General features: G+C 42.1%; 1 protein-coding gene across 30 annotated transcripts in view; it reads right to left on the minus strand.

Moving 5' to 3' along the window:
• RBFOX2 (RNA binding fox-1 homolog 2) overlaps positions 1–22,032 on the minus strand; it is a 294,708-nt gene extending 272,676 nt beyond the window's left edge. For 5 of the 30 annotated variants that reach the window (XR_012121583.1, XM_073213841.1, XM_073213827.1 and 2 more), the window contains exon 1: positions 21,362–22,025. Coding sequence is in view for 29 of the 30 variants with exons in the window: in XM_073213841.1 (XP_073069942.1) it covers positions 21,362–21,547 (186 nt within the window). In the remaining variant the exon portion in view is untranslated. Of the gene's footprint in view, positions 1–21,361 lie in introns of all 30 variants that reach the window. The other 25 variants (XM_073213816.1, XM_073213831.1, XM_073213830.1 and 22 more) reach the window with 14 other exon arrangements.
• Positions 22,033–24,023: the final 1,991 nt, after the last annotated feature.

A 24,023-nucleotide genomic window follows, 5' to 3' on the forward strand; every position in this document is an offset into this window, starting at 1 on the left:
ATATATACAACATAATCAAATACAGGCTTTCTTTGTTCTTACTTTTTTTTTTCTTTCTTTTTCTTTTTTAAGACAAGATGGTATCACTACTCCACCTACCACTAAGAGGTTATGCTCCTTGAGTGGCAGGATAATGCTTCCTGAGCAAGTGGAAGGCAGGCAGTCTGCAGGTGAATAACTACCAAAGACACCTGGGGGAAACCCCCTGCCCTCATGCCCTCCATTCCAGCCCCACTAATCCACCTGTAGTTCCTCTCACTTTGGCCTCGAGCCTACTGCCTTTTCTGCCAGGAATGCCTGCCCCTCCCTCTCCTTTGCCTTCCTAACCCCTGCTCACTCCTCAGTACACAGCAGTAGCTCCTGCAGAATGTTCTCCGGGTGCCCATCCCACCCCAGCTGGATAAGAATCTCTCTACTATGCTCCCAGAGAAACACTGTGCTCACTCCTCTCAGGGTACAGAAGCTCCTCTATTTAGCATGAGGTTAGGTCTGGAATGAAAAGCTGCTCCTAAGTCCGTGAGTTCATAAAATTCCAAAGTGAAAAAATCCAAGCAACCCATGGGTGCACATCTAATGAGGGAACAACATTTAAGACAAGCCCAGATGCTACTGGTAGTGGTTCTGACTTCTTTTGTTTCTTCTCAACTCACTTGATGATATGCACTTGACCCTTTATAAACTGTGCTGTTGAATGATTCATCCCTATACATATATTCAGCGTTTACCACTTTCTAACATTACTTCCATTTTTAATCATCTCTGCATTTTTCCACCCCTTATCAGCATTTTTGTTATGACAGGTTTTATCATTAATGAATAAGTCATTTAATAACAAATATAAGACATAGTTAATAATAAATATATGCACTGGAAACACCCTATACACCAATAGACAATGTGACAGGCATACTTAAAATGAGGAGCCAGCACTAGTACTATTTTTGTCTTCATCTGTAGTAAGCAGAACTGGCATACCTTTGCTCTAACATTAACTTTTCTCATTTTTCTATGAAAATTAGCAATTCGAGGATTATAAGTAAAATAGCAGCTGTACTTATTTCTGCATAATTTTAATAAATTATTTTTAAAACAATACATGCATGTAGTACAAAATTCAAAAGGCACAAAAGATATACAATGAAAAATAAGTCTTCACCTATACCTCTGATTTCTCTGTCACTCAATATGCCTCCCCAGAGGCAACCACTGTTACAAGAATCTTGAGTTTCCTGGAAAAGACAGTCTAATGTGTATATGGATATACACTTTTTCTCATTATGCAAACTATATAGTTCTCTGTACCTTAATTTTTTACACTGGATATATTTTAAAGTCTTTTATATTCATTCATACAGAGCTAGTTTTTGTTAATGGCTTCATAATAATCCATTTTATGAATGTACCATACTGTAGTTCACAAATTTCCTGACAAGACCATTTTGGTTTTTTCAACCTTTCACTATTTCAAATAATGCTGTAATGCATATTCTTACATAAGGATGCAGTAAGTATCTGTAGGATAAATTCCTAAAGATGGAAATGCTGGGTCAAAGAATATTTGCATTTTACATTTCAACAGATACTATTAAATAGCTGTTCATGGAGGTTATGTAACTTTTCACCCATCCCCAACAATGTGATGCTCTACCTACATCCTTATCAACACATAGGGTTATCAAATTTTTATTCTAATATATAGTTCCAGAAACTCCTCCCAATAAACCTCACAGGTTTCATAAGAACATGCCTTTAACTCTGTACCCTCAGGGTCTAGTGTGTCTTAAGCATTCAAATGTTGCTAAATGGATGAGTGATCAAGCAAAAGGGTGACAGCTTTTGTGTAACATGAGAGGTTTACTTTTTTTCATATATCAGTTACTTTTTTTTTAATTAAGGTATCACTGATATACAGTCTTATGAAGGTTTCACATGGGCAACATTGTGGTTTCAACATTCACTGAGTAGTTTACTTTTAATATGAAGAACACTGCTTAAGTGATTGAAATATTAGCAGTTTTTCCCTTTTAGAGAAGGAGGGAGAGAAGGAATAAGAAACGATTGATGGATGGATTGATTCTGATATAAAGTATTTTCTCTCAGAGTCTATAAAAAGCGGAAAAGCTTCAGCACAGCAAAGGAAACCATCAACAAAATGAAAGGCAACCTGCTGTATGGGAAAATATATTTGCAAATGATATATCTGATAAAGGGCTAATATCCAAAATAATAAAGAACTCATACAACTCAACACCAAAAAAACAAATAATCTGATTAAAAAATAGGCAGAGGATCTAAATAGACATCTTTCCAAAGACACAGAGATGACCAACAGACACATGAAGAGATGCCACATCACTGATCATCGGGGAAATGCAAATCGAAACCACAATTAGGTATCACCTCACACCTGTCAGAAAGGCTAGTATAAACAAGAAGTAACAAGTGTTGGTGGGGATGCGGAGAAAAGGGAACCTTTGTACACTGGTAGGATTAAACTGGTGCAGCCACTATTTGAAAGCAGTACGGAGAGTTCTCAAAAAACTAAAAATAGAAATACCATATGACCCAGCAATTCCACTTCTGGGAATCTATCCAAAGAAAACAAAATCATAAATTTGAAGATATATGCACTCCTATGTTTACTGCAGCTTTATTTACAATAGCCAAGACATGGAAGCAACCAAAGTGTCCATCAATAGATGAATGAGTAAAGAGGTGATAGGTAGGTATAGCAATGGTATTACTCCATCTGAAGAAAGAAATCTTGCCATTTGTGACAATACAGATGGACCTAAGGGGTATTATGCTCAGTGAAATAAAGAAACAGGACTACCATATGGTTTCACTTATATGTAGAATTTGAAAAACAGAACAAACAGTACAAACACCAAATCATAAAATAATATAGTCACAGGGATGGAAGTACAGCATGGGGAATACTGCTCATAATACTGTAATATCTTTGGATGGTGACAGATGGTAACTATATATATAGATAAGATAGATAATCAATATATATATATTGATCATATATAATCAATGAATCACTAAGTTGTTCATCTGAAACCCGTATTATATATAAACTACATTTCAATAAAAAAATGATTTAAAAATACGAAAGAACATGTTCGCAACATCAACAATAAAAAAAACATTAGCTGTTTGGATACCCTATCTTGTCATCTGCCTGTTAAGGTCTAAATTTTAAGGTGTAACACTCTCTTAATGGTGTGTTTTGAGTAAAAAAGTTTTTATTTATACAAAAAAAAAGGCAGAAAAGATTCCTAAGTGTTTGAAATAGAAGTATTGTTCTACCTTAAAATAAGGAATATCTTCAAATAAATATCTTATTTGAATATCTTTGAAATAAGATATTCAAAGGAATATCTTAAAATAAGACATATCTTCAAAATGTCAGGAAAGCTCAAGGGTCTCCAATGCAACTCCCAAAGAGTCCCTCCCTCTCTGAAACTGCTATGGGATACTGAAGCCTTCTCACATCAATCTTTCTAGGACACTTTCAAAAAAACTGACTCTCATCACATCACACAGTCAGTTAACATTTCATTCATCTGCTTCTGCACGCACAGTATCTAGCAGAATTAATGCTAAACTCTTTCAGTGAATACAGTACCTACTGAACTTTACACCACCATTGGTCAGCATGCGTTTGCCATGGTCTCTGGTGCCCCTGCTTGGTGCTATAACAGGTAACACCTCTATAGCACTTACCATGGACCAGGCACTCTTCCAAGCACATTATATATGCTACATTAACTCACTTAATACAACAACCACAAACTATTATTATCCCCATTTTACAGATAATAAAACTAGCACAGAAGAGGTAAGTAACTTGTCAAAGGACACACAGTTAAGTGGGCATTTATAGATATGAAATGAAATTGTGGTTTTCAGAGTTGTCTTCTGCAGTGGACCTTTGTCTCTACAAGAATATTATGAAGGAGGTAGCAATCCAGCTTTTGGAGAATGAAGCCAGTTAGGGATGTGCCTTGCACTCTAGTTGAATGCTGACCCCCACTGTATAGTGATGCTAATTTGACCATACAATCTTTATGATCCCAAGGCTTTCAATGAATGAAATCTATAAAAGACAGAATTTGAATCTAGGCATTCCGATACCAGAATGGCTACTCAACATAGTATTTTAATAGAGTGTGATAACTGCTCTGGTAAGAGTTGTGTTACCAATGCACTAGGCTGTAACATATATTCTGTGTATACCTACCAGAGCAATTATTGTATTAAAATTACCTGTGTGCACATCCACTTCCCCACTGCAAATTCAAGTCTTAGTCATCCCTGTACCTGGCATTACCATAATCAATAAATTCTTCAACTGAGTTTTAGGTTAAGAGGTGAATTAATAAAATACTATTTCTACCCCTTGGGTTTGCATTTATTTTCAATGTTGGTGCTTCTTCTGCTCCTGGGTGCCACCATTTCCTAAGACCCAACTCCTCTAAGACAAGGTCTACTTCTCAAATTGTATTGCTTCCCTAGAGATGCTAGCTAGACCTCTCAAACTGCCTTGGGTACATTACTGCAATCCTAAAACACCAGAGACCCACACCACCACTCCTGATGGTTAAAGTACTGACAGGACAGCTCCTACCCCACAGCAGCCACCAGCCTGGATCATGGCTCTTATCAGAAACAAGGAGTAACTTGAGACACCAGCCAACCCATCTCTAGACTGCTCAGACAGGCGCTCTCTGCTATCAGGTTGCACAAATGCCTGGAAACCTTATACCGGGTATGAAGGAAGCAGCAGGAGCGGCAGCAAGAACATCTGGTGCCCTGCCTGCTTCCTTTCACTGCTTGGGGAGACAGGGACCAGGCAGTCTAATTCATTCATTGAAAGCCTTGGGATCATAAAGATTGTATGGTGAAATTAGCATCACTATACAGCGGGGGTCAGCATTCAACTAGAGTGCAAGGCACATCCCTAACTGGCTTCATTCTCCAAAAGCTGGATTGCTACCTCCTTCATAATATTCTTGTAGAGACAAAGGTCCACTGCAGAAGACAACTCTGAAAACCACAATTTCATTTCATATCTATAAATGCAAAAGTCTATAATGGTTAACTGATCTATAAGTCAAGCCTAAGTAGGGAATCCTTAATTCTATGTCTAAATTAGAACTCACTGTCTAGTAAACAAAAGAAAAATATTCCCTGTGTGTTGAACCATATCTATATACTTCCCCAAAAGCTGCACAGTGATCATATCCCACAGATGAAGAGCATTCTCTCAATTCTGGCCTTCCACAAACAAAGGGGTTAAGTGAAACTAACAGCAATTATGGCTGCTGAGTGTAAACACCTATTAGGAAATTCCTTTCTTACTACTAAAAACCAAACTGGGTTCACTGAACAGCCTCCCGACAGCAGGGACATTAAATCACTCTGGACATGTCTGGTATAGATGTCACGCTAAACAAAATCACACTGCAGTTAGATTCTATGTGCAATGACTAAAGACAGATCCTGAGTATCACCACTAACTCAGTAACAAATAGGGTATCTGATCCAAAATGGGGCCTACTGGTGCAAAAAGACAGGACCAGGAACAGCTGACTGGGGCAAGGAGAGCTGCGGATGCCTGTCTTTTACTCAAACATCTTTAAACGGTATCATCAGTCAAGGCGTCTGTGTGGGGTATTCATGTGAAAGAACAGAGATGCAGATTAGGTCTCTGATCCTGTGACTCCATGATTCCATAAAAAGGTAAACTCATACTTTATGAGAACCTGTACTGTTCAGAATCATCCTTACCAGAGACATTTAGATAACTGTTTTTCCAGTAGACCAGAACAGAATAATCTTAATTCCAGCAACCTAACAAATAGAGAAAAAAATCTACAAACTGATATTAAGTGATCTCCAAATACAAAGAAAAGAAAAATACAGAATAGCATACGTATTAATATTACCACTTGAGTTTTTTAAAGGGAGTGGAGAAAATATTATGTAGGTACTATCCCTGGAAGGATACCCAGATAACTAACCATACTGGTTATCTCCAAGGAGAGAAACTGGGTAGCTGAGAGAAGGCAGAGACATTTTACTTGTATATTTTGTATCATTAATCATGTAAACATTTTATATGCTTAAAAATAAATGTAAAAGGGAGGGAAAAACAAACTCCACACAAAAAACTCTCAGAGACACTACACTAGAATAGTAAAAATAAATAAATAAATAAATAAATAATGAAAAAGTTTGACCTTATTTCTTGCTCTCACATATTCTCTCCGTGCCTGAAATAACTTGTCCATAAAAATGAGCACATCATTTACCTTACCTGACTGAAGCAGAGAGCTGGTCCAGAAAGCTTCCAGATGACTTCAGCTCTCATGATTCTCTATTACCCTCCTTTATCAACCCATTAATTTATCAACTGTTGATCATTATTTGCCCAACAATAAAATTAGTGATGGTTTAACTTTGAGGCAAGAAACAACAGTAACAAACTACTATACACAAACAGGAACCTATTATCCCATTTAACTTCCCCCAAATACAAACCACAGGAAAGACAGAGAAGCACCTAAGTCTAATATAACATAAAAGTACACGGTAAATTTTAGCAAAATCCCAGTTCAGAACACTGGCTAGACCCAAATTATTGAAGAAAGAAACGGGTTTGGGGTTGACTTCAAGTTCTGCATGAAGCAACTGTGAGGTAACAGGTGAATGTTTTCACTGTTAAATACATGGCCTTAGAAGATAAGGAAGTACATATTCTCTCCATTCCTAATCAATCATACCCTTTGGTCTGAAGGACCCAAGACTCTAAGGAAAAAGAGCTGGATAAAGAGCCACAAGATCTGGGTGGAAACATCAGTTTTGCCACTTCCTAGTCTTGAAGGCTTAGAGAGGTGTATTTTCACCATCTGAAAAATGGGAAGACTCACCTATCTTCTGGGGTTGCTGTAGGGAATAAGTAAGGACCTATGTCAAAGTATTTCATAAGCTATAAAACATAATATAAAATTAATTATTGTATATTATGTGCATTTCAGTCACCATGTCTGAAATCCAGAGATGGTGATTAACAGAAAAAAAAAATCACTAAAAGTTATTAAGGAGATTTTTTTAAATAGACTGTATAAAAGTTTAGTTTCCACAAACGTTTACTGGCCAAAAATACAAAGATTAAGAGACTGTTTCTGCCTTTTAAAGAAGACAAAAGCATGAGGTGCAAGAAAACAGGGTTTAGTAGTTATTTAAAATTTTTTTAAAAGGCTATTTTATATTGAACAACCTACTATGTGTCAGGCCCTGAACTAAGACTGCTTACATTATCTCTTCTAATTCTTACACTAATCCTGTAGTATATTTTAAAAGGGAGGAAGCTGAGGCTTAGAAAGGTTAAATAATTTAGTCAAGATCACACACTTATGATGTGGAAAAGCTAGGGCTCCAACTCAGGTATGTCTGCAAGCCCATTATATTTTTTTTTTTTTGAGAGGGCATCTCTCATATTTATTGATCAAATGGTTGTTAACAACAATAAAATTCAGTATAGGGGGGTCAATGCTCAATGTACAATCATTAATCCATCTCAAGCCTAATTCTCGTCAGTCTCCAATCTTCTGAAGCATAATGAACAAGTTCTTACATGGTGAACGAATTCTTACATTAGTGAATAAATTCTTACATGGTGAACAGTACAAGGGCATTCATCACAGAAACTTTCGGTTTTGATCATGCATTATGAACTATAAACAATCAGGTCAAATATGAATATTCGTTTGATTTTTATACTTGATTTATATGTTGATCCCACATTTCTCCCTTTATTATTATTATTATTTTTATTTTTAATAAAATGCTGAAGTGATAGGTAGATGCAAGATAAAGGTAGAAAACATAGTTTAGTGCTGTAAGAGGGCAGATGTAGATGATCAGGTGTGTGCCTATGGACTAAGTATTAATCCAAGCTAGACAAGAAGCCCATTATATTTTTTATAATCTTGGAGTGGGAAAAACTTTTCTAAGCATGACACAAAAAAACAGAAAGCATTAATGAAAATATTAATAGACCTGTAGTATTAAAAAAAAGTAACCTCTGATATAGTAAATGGAAAAAGCAAGATGCAACAGAATGCAGAGTATGCTAGTGTTTGTGTAAAAAGAAAGGGAGGAGTAATACAAGAAACAAACGGGGGTGAGTTGTTCAGTGAAGGGGTGCAAGGCAGATGGGGAACAGGAATGGGATCTTCAGTAAACATACTTTTTTATAAATTTAGAGTGACAACATCTGATTATGAAAAGTAAAATGTGATAGTTCAAATTTGAACTCTCAAAGTTATCTGGCTTTTTTTTAGCAGAATGATACCTATTATTTCTCAAAGAGCAATCAGTGTAAAACAGCTTGGGATACTCTGAACTGAACCATTTCCTTGCTTAAAACAGGGTGCTGAACAGTCAGATTTTTTAGGTTTCTTCAAACTCTGGGATACTTTTAAACAAACACACTATTTACTATTTGCCTAAAACTCACACTGCAGGTAACAATTCATAGTGAAGTTAAGACCCAGTAGGAGTCAATGATCCCTACACCAAGCTCAAGAAAATCAAATATAAAGGTTTCTTGAAACAGGCTTCTCAGGATCAAAAGCAAAGCCTACAGATCTTACTACACTGATGGACAGTGACTGCACTGACATCTGGGTGGGGACTTGATAATATGGGTAAATGTAGTAACCACATTGTTTTTTCATGTGAAACCTTCATAAGAGTGTGTATCAACAATACCTTAATTTGAAAAAAAAAAAGCAAAGCCTACAGATTACTTAGTGTCCCAACTACCAGAGAGAGAAATGCAAAGTAAACATAAAGGAAAACTGTACATATGCACAGATACACAGGCATCTGTTAATCACAGCATTTTTATACAGCTGACAAAAATGACTAATGGTCCATGCTAAGAACCTTTCTGAAAGGCTTCTTCTGTATGTACCCAACATGCCAAAGTTAACCCACTAATCTCCAACAATGTAAAACAGCCAGCTCAAAGCCAAAACATTTCAGGCAAGAAGACCTATCTAGTATCACAACAAGCAGCTAAACACTCATAACACAAAGTAGAGGACAAAAGATGTGCCTACACAGCAGCCGGGAATGGGGAGGAGGTAGTCAACAGACACATTAACTTCTAAGCTCGGACACAGACCTTTTAAATATGACTAGCATCACTTCAAAGTCTGGGATATCAAAATTAGCCAATTCAGCTTATGGTCAGATTATGGCTTCATGTATGAATACAACATACAGAACATGCAGTAAAACTTGTGAGTATAGCAAACATATATATGACATGCAGGAAATGGACCACATAGTTACAGTTGTATAGCATTACTTTCCATTCTTTAAACGCATCTGCCTCTATCTCTTGCAGAAATGTACAGCATAAAACCAGAGCCATACTTCCAAAACAAGCACTACCAACTCCCTGCCAGCTTTGCCAAAGCCTCCAGTGTGAGAGGCAGCCACTGCAGAAACTTCCTGAGGTTCCAACAAAGTCCTCAAACCCACTGCACCAACCACTGGCAGGGACAGTGTTCCTGGAAGCTTGTATGGGGTGCAAACAATGTTAGGCTTCATGGGTGCTGGAAGCCACCACAAAACATGTTTCAGTTTTGCTTTGCTTCCAATTCTTCCTTTGAAATCACACAATCCTACTACCCCATCCCCAAGAAACCCAGAAAATAGCAGGTGAAAGCTGTCAAAGCCACATATTCAGACTGATGAGGGGACAAGCCAGTCTGATTAGGGAATAAGTGACCTCATTTGCAGATTCTTTCACAAAAGATGGGGGGAGAGGGGGCAGTGAGTAAGAAAGGCAGGGTGGGAGCTAAACAATTCCTGCCTTCTACCTTAAAGTATTACCCACCCTCCTCAGGATTTTTATGGAGCACTGAACTGCAGAAAGAAAAAAATGTAAGGCCATAAATGTGACTGTATAAAAATCCCCAGGAGAGGATGCCCAATGAAACTAAGCTCCATGCAACAAGGGCTAACTATGCAAGCTGCTTTTCTACTTGCCTAACAATCTAGGACAAAAAGAGCAGGCTCAGGGAAGTCCACCAACTTCCAGGAAAATGGAACCAAAGCCCTCTTGACTCAGGACAAACCACATACCCCTGAAATAAACCCCTAAATGAAATCCATATAGGTCTGCTTTAGCAGTCATCCTGGCTGACAGCACCTAATGCACCCTCCTCCAGCTGCCAATTTGCAGGGAAAAAGCTCATCAAAATAAAGCAATTAGAAGAACTTCCCATGAGCCTCTGCTCCAAAAGTGTTCCAACTCAAGCAGGAGCTGGAGCCCACATTCAAACCCCCTAGTGACCATGTCTGCACTTCCCCTGGTTCTACTAGTGTTGCTTCCACTCCCACCCCACCCTGGAGCTAAGAGTCCTTCAGCTAACCCCACCCATTCCTCACATTAAATGTTTTGCTTGTGGTATTTGCAATTAGGATCTGACAAAATCAATGCGGCCAAAATGAAAAATAAACAGTATGCCTCCTCAAAAACCACATGCCTGGAATAAAGTATCCAATATTCAGTGCAAACTCTTTTCCTCAGCAAAAGAGAAACCAAGGAACAAGTCTCTATATGGAAAAAAAACCCATATACTAGAATATTATCTAGGACAAAGGTCCCTAAAAAACTCAAGTGTTATGGTTGAACACACCCATGTGGAAGTCTGAACTTCAAAGGCTCAGTTTTCCACCCTTGGGAAAAATCGGTTTTTAAGCAGTTCCTCAACCATTATTATTTGGCAATTCAAAATTGTCATCTACTTCGTAAGTGATATTCATCATGTGACCTGTGCCTTAAATCCGCAGCTGAAATTTCTAGATGCCATGTATGTGCAAAACATGTCAGAAGGAAGTGATATTACTGGTTGTTCTCACTCTCTCTCTGATTTCCTTCTTAGAAACTGCTTTCCTCATTCAGAATTCAAAAAGCCAGAGGCACTACAAAGTACACCCATTCCCCTTTAAAGAGACACCCACTAAACTAGCAAGGGAAGTCTGGAGGTTGGCGAACAGACAAGGATTACAGAGAAGCACAAATCAGAAGCTGAAAAGGAAGGAGGCAGGGAGAACAAGCGCCAGGGAGCGATGATTCCTGTGAAATACTTCTATGAATGTACCTCCAAAGCTGAGATTTAAAAGAACTCTATCAAGCTTCCTCAATTTCAAGAATATCCAATGAGTGATCTGAAAAATGGTGTGTATTTTGTGAGGTGTCTCAGTTTGGTATTTTTCCTGCATCCATAAAAACAAGCCACCAAAAGCTTATGAAATTCATTGGTTGAGAAGGGAAAGATTAAGGTCCACAGTTGATCAAATGGGTTTAGTACCAAATGGTGGTAATAATATCCAAACTGCAACACTCCAGAATCTCTCAGCAGCACTGTAACAGGTTCACCAACAGACTGCTCCAGTGAACTGGAACAGGTTAGCTCTAATTGCCCCTTACTTGTGTGGTTCCTTAACCACACCATCACAAAGCACTTTTTATACATACACACATGAACTCAATTAATATTTGAGCACAGGAAACTAAACAACAGGTTGCCATGCCCACCCAACACATTCAGCAGTTAAATTCCACCCCAGCCTCTGTTTTCAAAGACCCCTCTCTCACCTTTCACCCTGGTATCAATGGAAAGATCAGGTACCATTCACAAACCCCACAACACGCAGTCTTCACACTAGCTGGCAAGCAGACCCCCCAGGGAAAATCTGGAGAAACAAGTAAAGCCTCGGCAAGCCACAACTGAGAAGCAGGGAAGACAAAGAAAGTACAATTCAGCAAGAACAATAGTTTCTCAACCACTCTGGCCCAGGCACAGTGCTAAATCCTACAGATCCCAAAGGATCACTTGATCGCAGTTCTCGGTAAGGGTGGAGGGACAAACATTTGAACAAATGTTAATCTAAAAAGTCCTAAAACAGAGCTATGGACATGATGTTTTGGAAACTGGCAGGAATGTGGGAGGGATAGGAGCAGACACAAAAGGCATCCAGGAGCAATCAATATGCCAACTGATTCTTGAAGACAGGGCCTAGCAAGTGAGATATGTGACGCAGGAATTTCAGGCAGAAGGAACAGAAACAAAAGCACAGAGATATTACTGAGCCTGAGTAGCACAGCATGCTTAGGACACTACAAGCCCCTGAACATGTACTTGGAGGTGAAGTATAGATAGAGATGAGGCTAGAAAAGCAGGCAGAAGAAGTCCGGCCAGAAGGACCTGGTGGGCCAAATGAGAGAACGGACTTTATCCAGAAGCCAATATAAGCTATCAAATGATTTTAAACTCTTTGAGATGGATGACTCTGTTAGCAGTCTCGAGGGTGGGTTTGAAGAGACTGGAAAGAGACCACAAAAGACAAAGGCATCCCAGTTCAACTTCCACAAACCAAAATGAGAACAAAAAGTGCCATCTATCTGATACAACATACTTAACCAACAAACCTTGTAACATTTGAAACACAAATGACATTTTCACCACTCCTGCATCCCACGTACCACCAACACAGTTCATCAGTCACCCACACTCCCAGCAGAGATCCCACAGTTTCTGAGAAATGTCCACATGCCTGAAGCAGGTACTGCCACTTCAGTACACCTTTTAGTCCTTAGCAAAGAAGTAACTATCTCCTCTTCCTCTAGAGAAAACACCATGGCCAGGTCCACTTCCCAACTCCACCGGGATGATGTGCAAATTGGGTTTCACAGTTTAACACACTGCTTCTCTCCAGCAGTGCCCAACTCTGACACTTATAGGAAGCGAGTTAACCACATGCTGATCAAGCAGTAAGCAGGAACTCATTGAGTGCTGTATAGGTGTGGGTAAAATTGTAATATTCCTAGAATATCTCACCTGGCTTTAGTACATCTGCATATCAATAGGTGTTCAAAAGGTGGAGAGAAGTATGGCGTTAGGGCATTTGCATCATTCCTTGGGGTGAAGAGAAGTTCATGTCCATATCAATGGGTAATTACCTGGGCAACCAAGGGCGTGTCTGAACATGAGAGGTTAAGGAGAGGAAGCTGGCTTGCTCCCCAGTTTTTGCTGCTGCTGGATCATGAGAGACATGGGCCGGACTGCAGTTTGTAAGCAATAAATGGGTTTTAAACTTTATCTCTCCCTTTGATTTCCGTTTTTAGACGTATTTTGCCCCAGGGTTTCCTCTTCCCACACTAACATCTGGTGCAGTCGGCAGAATTCCTCTGAACCTGAAATCTGTCATAATGGGTGTGACCTTTGGGAGGGCCACCCCTAGAAATGATGGGGAGAAGTGGTGCTCATGCTGAGGGACATGTGTTGACACTTGTGTGGTCATGGAGGCGCCACCACCGCTGCTGGCCGTGCCAACCCCAGTGCATGGCCCGAGCCTAAGGCTACTGCTTCTGCCACTGCTGCTGCTGCTCCTGCTGCCAGCCAGAGCCTGGACACAACTATGGAAAGGAGCGGATGTCCAGGTCACCTTGATAGAGAAGCAACTGGCTGCTGTGTTACCATGCCTTGCTGGCTACAGAGCCCATCGCCAAACAGCTCCGACCAAGGTAATAACCTCCTATCCCATCGTGGGGTGGGTGAGAGACTGGACCCAAAGGCCACAGAGTGGTGTGGCACAGACACCTACCATATATCATGTGACTGGCCATTTGCCTTTGGCATCCCCAGGGAATGATGAAAGAGAAGAGATGCACTGGCCCAGGTGCACTGGCTAGAAGGAAAGCCTGCCTCTGATGTAGCCCAATGGCTACATCAGCATTTGTTGCACGTGGGGCAAAAGACAATGTGGGCTGTAGCTGGTCAGTGGGGCTTGCCATTGACCTTTGGAGAAGTCAGCCAAGCCCAGAAGGAGTTCCCTGCACGCTGTACACATCAGCAAACCACCAAGAGGGGCCTAGAGCATCTCTTTGCAGCCTATGGCTAGCTACTGGTGATTAAGAGCAATCAAAGCACCCACTTTATTGGACATGCATTGCAAGGATGGGTGCAGTAACTAAGAATAAAATGGACGTGGCCTTGGACATTTCAACACATGAATCGGCGATGACTGGCTCTTCTGGCACCTTGGGGAAAAGGCCTGGAAGCTGGTCTCCTGTGTATTCCTAGAATAACAGCAAAGTGTTCCCCCAAAATCACTGTTATTTGCTTCTACAGTCCTTGTGTCCTGGATGCGCCCCCTGGCTGCAGCTGCCACCTGATGGCTGGAATGGATGAGCTTTGGACTTAATCTGCATGGGACTTTGAACCTAGCTGAATCCTCTGGCTTGAGAATTATCATGACTGTGTTGCTGTTGTCAAGAAAAAAATGCTTAAAGAGAGGCTTGACTTTATCTACTATTTGGTAAAAGTTTTGTGAGCAATCTAGCATAGTTGTTAGGAATGAGTAAATAAGTGTAGAAACATATTCTGTGCTTAGTGAGAGATTGTGCATTTACTTAATCTGCATAGGCTGAATCTTCTGGCTTAAGAAGATTTTATTGCTGTTGCTATTATATGTTATTAGATTGGCTGGAAGAGGGGGAAGGAGTAAATTGTAAGACAAGATTTCTGGAGGGGGAAGGAGTAAATTGTAAGACAAGATTTCTGGAGGGGTGGCCTGTGGGTAAAATTATAATATTTCCAGAATATCTCACCTGGCTTTAGTAGATCTGCATTATCAATAGGCAGTCAAAGGTGGAGAGAAGTATGGCATTAGGGCATTTGCATCATTCCTCAGGGGTAGAGAAAAGTTCTCCATATCAATGGGTAATTACCTGGGCAACAAGGGAGTGTCTGAACCTGAGAGGTTAAGGGGAGGGGGGCTGGCTTGCTCGCCAGTTTTTGCTGCTTCTGGAGCAGGAGAGAGACATGGGTTGGGCTGTAGTTTGTAAGCAATAAATGGGTTTTAAACTTTATTTCTCCCTTTGACTGATTTCAGTTTTAAGAGGTATTTTGCCCCAGGGTTTCCTCTCCCTGAACTAACAATAGGTTATAAGGGAGGCAAGAAATAAACATTTACTGCTGGATTCCATGATAGGCATTTTAAATAATCTCAGTTACTTATAATAGCAGCTCATCAGAGTATATTTTAATTCTCCCAGTTCACAGATTTGTAAACAGAAGCTCAGATGTTAAATACCTTGCCAAAGGTCACTCAGTTGGTAAATGGAGGAGCTTACCAAATATGAGAAACTAGAAATAGTATTTATTTCACTATACAACATTTCGAGTATATATGGATAACAAATATAATTACATGTTAAGGTTGGTAATAATAACAACATCTCCCCTTTAAGAATTGAGAGAGGCCCATAACCCACAGTCTCGGATTAAGGGATAACTCAGAGAGGTCACAGTTGAGTGATCACAACTGGTATCTCCAAATACTACTTCAAAAGGTCACTCCTGAGAACAAATGACGAAAAAACAGACTCAAATAATCAAAGCACCTTAGCTATCTTCCAGAGAAATATATCAAATCCTCCATACATTTTCCCATCAGAGTCCCCAAGACAATGTTTGAAAAACCCTCCTGGTGATTTGTTCACTCATGCTATCATGAGGAAATGATTTCCCAAATACTTTACCCACCCAAATTACAGAAATATGTCCAGAGTCCCGTGGCAGTTCTGATCCGATTTGCCCCAATCCTGGCCCAAGCGGCTTTGCACTACCTTCTAACTAGATCAGCATCAGCCAATGGGTTTATTCAAGCTGATCTGTAATGGATTAGGTAATGAAACTTTACCCAGGTAAGCCGCCTGCTTGTACTGGGGCTGTAGGAGAGAAGAATGAGAAACTCAATACTCCTAGGGGCCGCTGACAACACCCAAGCCCGCACCACCCCTCCTCGCTCCATCTGTCTGCTCACACTCCAATTACTGCCATTTCCTTTCCATCATCTCTGATGTTCTTCGCTTCTGTCTTTGAAGGAAATGCACATTTGCACCAGATAGACATTTACTATGCTTTACAAATGTGTATCAACAAAAATACAAACAAATCTGCTCACTAAAATGACCATCATTATTGTTTCTACAAATCATTAAAGCCTGACATCAAGCTGGCATCATGAGAGATGTTAAACTAGAGATTCACTAGCAACTTTTTTGTTTACACTGAGTGGTATACTGAATCTTTCTCCACACCCTGTAATCTTGAAGCCTGTCTGCGCCAGTCTGTTTTATATCAAAATGAAAGTTAAATCTCCAGTTAGCTTCTGTTGTGTTCACATGTCAGTGTGATAGAGAAAAAAAATGACAAGGTGGCTAGAAAATGAGAGAGGGAGTTGGGAGACAAATTCAATTCAGGCTAATCTCTTGAGTCACCCTGAAGAATAATTCTATTTAAATTCAGATCTGACTTTCTCTTCTCAAAGACATTCCAAGTTTTATATTCACAGGTTTCCCTCTGAGGCTTGAAAAAAATCAGTAATTTTTACATGAATGTGCCTCAGTTTCTCCATCTACAATATTTACCCCTCTGGTAGCATTATAGGCTGAATGGCTGTGTTCCCCCAAAAGTAATATGTTGAAGCCCTAGCCTACAATGTGATGGTGTTTGGAGGTGGGGCCCTTGGGAGGTGATTAGGTTTAGATGATTAGGTCGTGAGGATGGGGTCCCTAGAATAAGACTCGCACCCTTATTAGAACAGGAAGAGAGATGGCTCTTTCTCTCCACCAGCATACACCAACAGCAAAGGCAGCTGTTATAAGCCAGATGCCAGTTCTCACCAAAGAGCAAATCTGCTAGCACCTTGATCTTGGGACTTCTGACCCCTAGAACTGTGAGAAACAAATTTCTGTTGTTCAAGCGCCCAGTCTATGGTATTTTGTTATTGTGCCCAAGCCAACTAAGACATGTAGAAAATAAAAATTCAATAATTTTAGTGTTCATGAAATTACCTGAAAGGAAGCACATCATTTTTATATCACTACTCAAATGGTATCATAATGTTCAGTTTCAGCATCAAACACCCAAATGAGAGTCCAAAGAGACATCCATCTCAGGGCAATTAAACCCAGAAATAAGCAAATGGGAAGATAACCTACTTCAAGAAATACAGCATCCACATAGCAATTGCAGGCTCCCTGGAACCCCTTCCCTGAGACCAGAAAGAAAATGTTCCTACTACTTGAATCAACCATTTATACGAACAACTGCTGAGCCCACTTAGCTAAGTGGGACTTACTACTGGTTGGTCAGAAGCAGTTAGTCGGCCATATAACAATCACATACTACCATTTCATTCCCATGAAGAATTTAACTGAAAGGTATAAGTAATAATTAAGGTGCATCTTGCCTTATATAGCAGCTAAGTTCCTAAAAAGTTACACAAAATTTGAGTTTTTATTCATCAAATTGTTTATATTCACTGGCAGAGCTAACCAAAAGAATAATTACTCAGTAGGTTTATAAAGCCCAAGTTTCACACATAATCAGACTTGCTTAAAGTGAAATGAACTTCTAATATCTGTGCTGTAACTCATTTAACTGTCCACCAGGTCAGAGTACAATATTTCCAAGTACTCTCTTTAACAACCAACTGCATTTCTCAAACCACAGTTCAATTTTCAGGTTGACTCTCTCTTCCCTCTGACTCTACAGCCCAGGGTAGCTGTGCTGAACTCCTCTTCCATTCACACAAAGCTTCCTCATACTGCCCTTGAAAGGAGGGACATTCCTCTCTCCCCTAGGGTTCCATCTTAGCCTAAGGATTATAACATAAGCACCAAATATTCTTGTGTCCCCTGTGCTCCATTGGGAAGTAATGATTTTACTGCAAAAGTTCAATGGCTATGACTCAACAGGGCTCAGCTTTGGAATCCATAGCTTAGAGTTACAGCTCCATTTAGGAAGGGGCCTTGGGAAATGAACCCCAGTAAAATGACTTTCTTCTGTAAAAAGGGGTTAATCCTTTCACACTCAAATGACTGAGCAATTTCATGAAAGTACTCCCACCCTTGAATTTCATGATTTTTTTTTTTATTCCCTAAGTATTTGTAAAAGGTAAATTTCAACTTCAAACTTAACAGGCACTGAGTCCTTACTATGTATTATTTATAAAGGATAAATACAAAGAAAATATAGTTCCAGTCTTCTAAGAGCTTACACTATCACTAGAGAAACAAGTAAAGCAATTTAGGGACAATACAAGATGATGCATAATTAAGCATCGATATAACAGAAGTCAAGAGGAAGGTCTGCCTGGTGTGAACAAAGCTGTCAGGAAAGCCTTCCAGAAGGAGCTATAACCTCAGAAAAACTCCATTTGTGTTAAGGTATGAGAAAAAAAGTGCTTTAAGACAAAAGCATATATACCACAACAGTTGGCTACCCTAGATTTGTAAGTGTGCAATTTACACAGGGCCTATAAGCATTTCTACACCACTGATATTATCTCCTAAGACAGCCTCGCCCTGCTCATTCTGTTCCAGCTACACTGGTTTCTTGTTCTCAAACACACCAAGTCCACTTCTTTCTCAAAGCCTCTACACCCTCAGTTCCTCTACCTGAATCCTTTCCTCAAATACATGACTGGCCCACTCTCCTTTAGCAGATAGGCCTTCCATGACCGTCTTCATCACTACCCTTTCCCAGCTCAGCTTTTCTTCCTAGCATTCACCACCACCTAATAATAGTTGTTGATTTCTTACTGTCTGTCTGTCAATTAGAATATTAGTTCCGTGAAACAGGGTCTTTGTTTCGTTCACTACCACAGTTCCTAGATTTTAAAACAGTGCCCAGCATACAGCTGCTGCTCGATAAACATCAGTTAAATGAACATTAACTATTGTATTATTATTATCAGAATGACATAGGAAAAGTCCTAGAGGTGTAAGTCACCCAGACTTAAATTTTATCTTTTCAGGAACATTATATCTCCTTTACTCCCAAATACACCTTAAGTTTCAATCTCTCCATAAAGCCTTCTTTGATCATTTCAGCAGGAATGACTCTCCTTCTTCTGGATCCAGGGGCACAAATCCTCTGCATACTCTGAGGCTAACTTATGCAATGCTTTATGACATGCATCCACTCTGTGGTATCTCTACTCCTTTTCCTCTGGAACATACAAAAAAAGTTTATACACATACATCTACATATATATATCTATACACACACTTTTTTTGTTTTTCACCCAGTTTGTCTCCCTAGATTGTAAGCACCAAGTACCTCAAGGTCAGAGAATCTGACATATTTTTCAGAAGGTAACTTACAAATTACCCTGTACAAACACTTTATTTCACAACTAAGGAAACAGAGGCAAGGGGCTAAATCAATGAAAACTCAAATACCTGTATAGTGTGTTGAAACTACAACAGTAAGAAAGCACAGAGTGAAAAATAAAAATCTACAAATACAGACAGTGAAAAAAGACTCTGTGGGATAGTTCTAAGTAGTCCATTTGTACTCAAAGGACCTAATCCACTCCTTCCTCTGCATAGTCCAAAGTCCCTATACACTGCTCCATTTCCAAATACTACTGTCTTTAGCCAATTTGAAGACAACCAGCAAATAACTGGCCCCAGGAAGAAAGGGAAGGGGTGTCTTACTTATAACCATGATTGACAAAAGCAATAAATAAATACAGACATAGATATGTGCACACCAAGCAGAACTTGCTCACCAGCATCCACACCCAGTCTTCTCTCCCTATCATCCAATGTTAACCCACCTCATCTGAAGGCTATATATTTTTTCCACGGCCGTTTTACTTCTCGCAATCTCTCTGCTTGAAGCAGAGCTCTAATGGAGAACAAAAGCAAGCAAACTAAACACATGAATTCAAAAATAAACACTAAAAGGATTACTCTACCCAAAACAACACAAGTTAACAGAGTGGCCTCTGCAAAGGAGACCAAGCACAGCAAACATGCCAGGCTTCAATACAGCTCCATCTCTAACACAGGAAGTCAGGCAGAGCCTTGAAAAGCAGGGAGCAGAGCACAGGAAGTCTTTTAGCACTGCAGGGATTTCCAAGAGTGGTGTAATGGAGAGAGCACAGAAATAGGAATTAGAAGACTAAACTAGACTTCTAGTTCTAGTTTTACTACCAGCTAACTGGGTGGTCTTAGGCAAGTCACTAGACTAGAGAAGACTAGGTCTTCTCTAGACTTTTGATTCCCCGTGTTTAAAACGATGTGGTTAAAACATTTTGGGACTTGAATTCCCTCCAAAAAAAAAAAAAAAAAACAATGATGAAAACTATTTCCTTCCCCTAAAAAAAGTGCAGGGAAACTATTTTGCCAAAGAATCTTCCAAGTCTCTCCAGGTTAAGAACCCCTGGAAAAGATAACGTCTCTGGTCCCTTACATCTCTAACATTCTATGATTCTAAAAGAATTAGGCAGATATTCTCAATGATTGCTGGTAGGTGAGCCCCCACCATTTCATAGCAAGTATTTTCTGAGCGGAGACCAAATCCTTAAACCTACCAGTTTCATGCTCTTTCTCAAACTGATTATCATCACTACTTTTCCCATTCCCCACCCAAATCAACCAGCTTATCCTTGAGTTCCCAACTCAGAAACCAATCTTCTAAAACTTTTGTTTTATACCCCAGGGCGTTGAAGAACTAGTCGGTGCCCTAGCCATCTAAGTGCAACTGGCAAAGCACAGAAGCGGTATGTCCTGTGTCTCTCTTCAGACTCACTGGCATGCTTCACCAAGTTAATGACACTGACTGAGCACCACGGTGTCCCAACAACGCTACCCAAACTCCTGGTACTTCTCACACTCCTTGTGTAACTGATTGAACCCACAATCTAAGCCACATCCCCTTTGAGCTGTCGAGGAGTTTTCTCGCTTTCCACTCCTTTATATGCCGCTCCCCTTCCCCATGCCAGTGTGTGTCGAGGTCTGACAAAAAGGTCTGAGCAAACCTTCCTGGGGGGTTTCCCACCACCCAGTACCCCCACTGCACCCCCGTCTTTGACTCCGTCCCGCAGCTCTCTGGGCAACAGACCCAGGATCTCCCGGCTTCCACTCCATCCCTAGGAACTAAGGAAGGGTTTGAAGAAATGGAATCCTGCTCAACTATGTTCGATTTCCCCCCAAAACCTACTCACGCGTCATGCCCCCTCGTCCCCTCAAGAAACAGGACCCTCTGGGGTACACCGGTCCTCCCGCACCCTTCGCCTCTCGCCCGGGCTCGCCCCACCGTCCAAACAGGCCTCAACCGGCCCCCTCCCGCCCCCAAGCCAGGACCCCGGGAAGCCCCCCCCACCCGCCCTGGAGCTCCGGGCCGCCCTCCCGGCCCCCGGGCCGCGACCCCGCGGTAAAGCGTCGTCCACCCCGCGCGGTCACCTGCATCCCGCCGCCGCCGTCGTCCGCCGCCTCCTCGGTGCGCGGCCGCTTGCTCAGGCCGGGTTCGGCTCCGTCTCCTCCCCCTCCGGGCACCGGCAGCTCCAGCTCCGACTCCCGCTTCATCCCCCGGGCAGCGGCGCCGGGGCCGAGCTGAGGCGGCTGCTGCGACTGGGCGCCTTCCGCCATCCGCCCGCGCCCCCCTCGCCTCCGGGAGCCGGGCGTCCCGCGACAGGCCACCTCCCCCTGGGCCTCGGCCCGACTGTCGCGACAGGCGGGCGCGCGCCTGCCCCCGCCCCGCGTGCGTGCGTGCGTGCGCGCGCGTGCGCGAGCCCGGCGCCCCTCCGCGGCTGGCGGTCGCCGCTGGTCGCTAGCCGGGTTCTCGGCTCTGCGCCGCCGACGGGTCGCGACGGGCACTCGCTCGCACCCCCACGCGCACACGCGGCCCCCGGCCCGGCCCGGCGCGCCGCGCGCCCCGCCTCTCGCACTCACGGAGCTCGCCCGCCGGCCCGCGCTCGCTCCTTCACACCGTCCCTCACCACACGCGGGGCCGAGGGAGGAAGGGGGCGGTCCGGGCTCCCGAGGCGTGGGGAGGGGTGTTTATTTTGGGGGAAGGAGGAGCTGGAGGCAGGAACGAGCTGACTGGCCGGGATCCCGCGACCCGCCACTGTGGCAGCACCGGGAAGGCGGGGAGAGAGAAAGGAGGAGGGAGGGACCGGGATCTGGAACTCCTGCCCGCGCGGGAGGCTGTGGCGGAGGGGGCGGAGGGGGCGGAGCGGGGAAGGGGGGCGGGGCCACCTCCCCTCGGCAATCTCCGCCGCCTCCGCTCCGAGCGCCCGAGGGAGGACAGGGAGAGATCGGGGAAGTTCGGGAATCTCCGGCACCAGCGAGGTGCTATCCTGGAAGTGCGGCTTGGCCGGAGTTCCAGCCGGCGCGAAGAGGGCGGGGTCTGTTCCTTTAAGGGCGGGGCCACAGCTGAGGGCCAGCGGAGCTGGAGAGGCCCGAGGGTCCAGTAGCGACTCCCTGTTGCGGGACTATGCAGTTGGGACCGGAGCACTGCTGTCTGGTCGTGTTGGTTATAGGCAAGGGAAGAGGCACTTGGTGGGTGGGGGCTCTTTGCCTGTTCCCTCGCCCGCAGAATAATGGGGGTCTCGAGTTAGAAGTTCCAGAAATAAAGCCCTGACTACATGTATCTCCCCAGTTCTGAAAATCTTTACTCAAGTCATGATTATCACATTCCTGATCACCTTAGTCATACCTGACGTTCGTAAGAGCTCTACAGTTTGCACAGTGAGTTCACAGACCCGTTTTGAAGCTGATGGTATAGGCAGAGCAGATACCATGATCTCTGTTTCATTGTTACCGAACCTGAAGCTTGGATAAGTCCGGGGGCTAAACAATAGGAGATCCACATCTCATACTCTTTTTTCTCTACACCTTGCTGTCTGTTGTAACACTTTATACAATTATACAACTTATACAGTTATACAATTTATACAACTTCATACAATTAGACACATTTGTGCAACAAAATCTCTCCTACCTGACTACCAAGAGGGCATCTACTTTCCCTCGGTTCCACAGCATGCCCTGTATATTCGAGGGATGGATACAGTGATGTTGGATAAACAGCCTGGTTTCTGCTAACTAGCTTAAAAAAACTACTTCATCTCTTTGGGCCCCTGTTCTATAATTTGTAATGTGAGGAGATGGTTTAGATCAGTGGTTAACATCCAGGGACGATTTTTCCCCTTCCCCTTCTCGCCAGGCTATTTGTCATCATCTGGGGACATTTGTGGTTGCTCCACCTGGGGGGCAGCAGGTGGAGGTGGGTTGCTAGTATCCAGGGGAGAGGCCAGGGATGTTCAAAAACCTGTGAACAAGACAGTCCCCGCAGCAGTCCAGCCCAAGACAGCAATAGTGCTGAGGTTGAGAAACCTAGGTTAGGTGATTTCTACCGTCATTTCCAAATGGGTCTGCGCTTTGTCCTTTGAACTTTGATTTAATCAGGCTAGTGCTGAAACAGTATAGTGGCGAAAGATCCCTGCTTTGCAGTTAGGCCCACCCTGGTTTGAATCCAGGCTTACCACCTACTGCCCGTGTGATGTCAGACCATTGATGCCTGAAGAATTTCAATATAAAATCGGTCTAAAGCCTACAGACTGGTTGGAACGGAGGCCTGGAGGACTTGTCTTGAAGCTGTTCTCTCATTGTGAGCACATTGTCTTTACCTAGGCTGTATTACTGATCAATAAAAACCGCCAAGTTTTCACTCTTTCACTTATAAGTCATAGTACTCTGTGAAAGCTATTTAGCCTCCCTCTGCCTCATTTCTTCCTCTGAAAAGTAGGATAATAAGAGTACCTTCCTGGAAGGATTATTATGAACATTCAATGAGTTACCCAAATTAAAAACTTCAAACAGATTGGTCTATAGAAAGCACTCAATAAATGTTACCTGTTATTTTATTTACATCTTAAATGAGAATGAAACAACTTCACAACACTGTCAAGATCAGAAAATATTGTCAGAAAAATAGATTATCACTAGTATGGGCTTTTTTAATTTTTGGAAGGTGACTTCTGTGGGGCTGCTAGATGTTAAGCTGGGCAGACCAAGCTCCCAAGTCACCCTTTGTTGCAACTACCATGTCGGGCAAATCACA

The sequence above is a fragment of the Manis javanica genome, chromosome 10 (assembly GCF_040802235.1).
Source record: "Manis javanica isolate MJ-LG chromosome 10, MJ_LKY, whole genome shotgun sequence".
Classification (NCBI taxonomy): domain Eukaryota; kingdom Metazoa; phylum Chordata; class Mammalia; order Pholidota; family Manidae; genus Manis; species Manis javanica.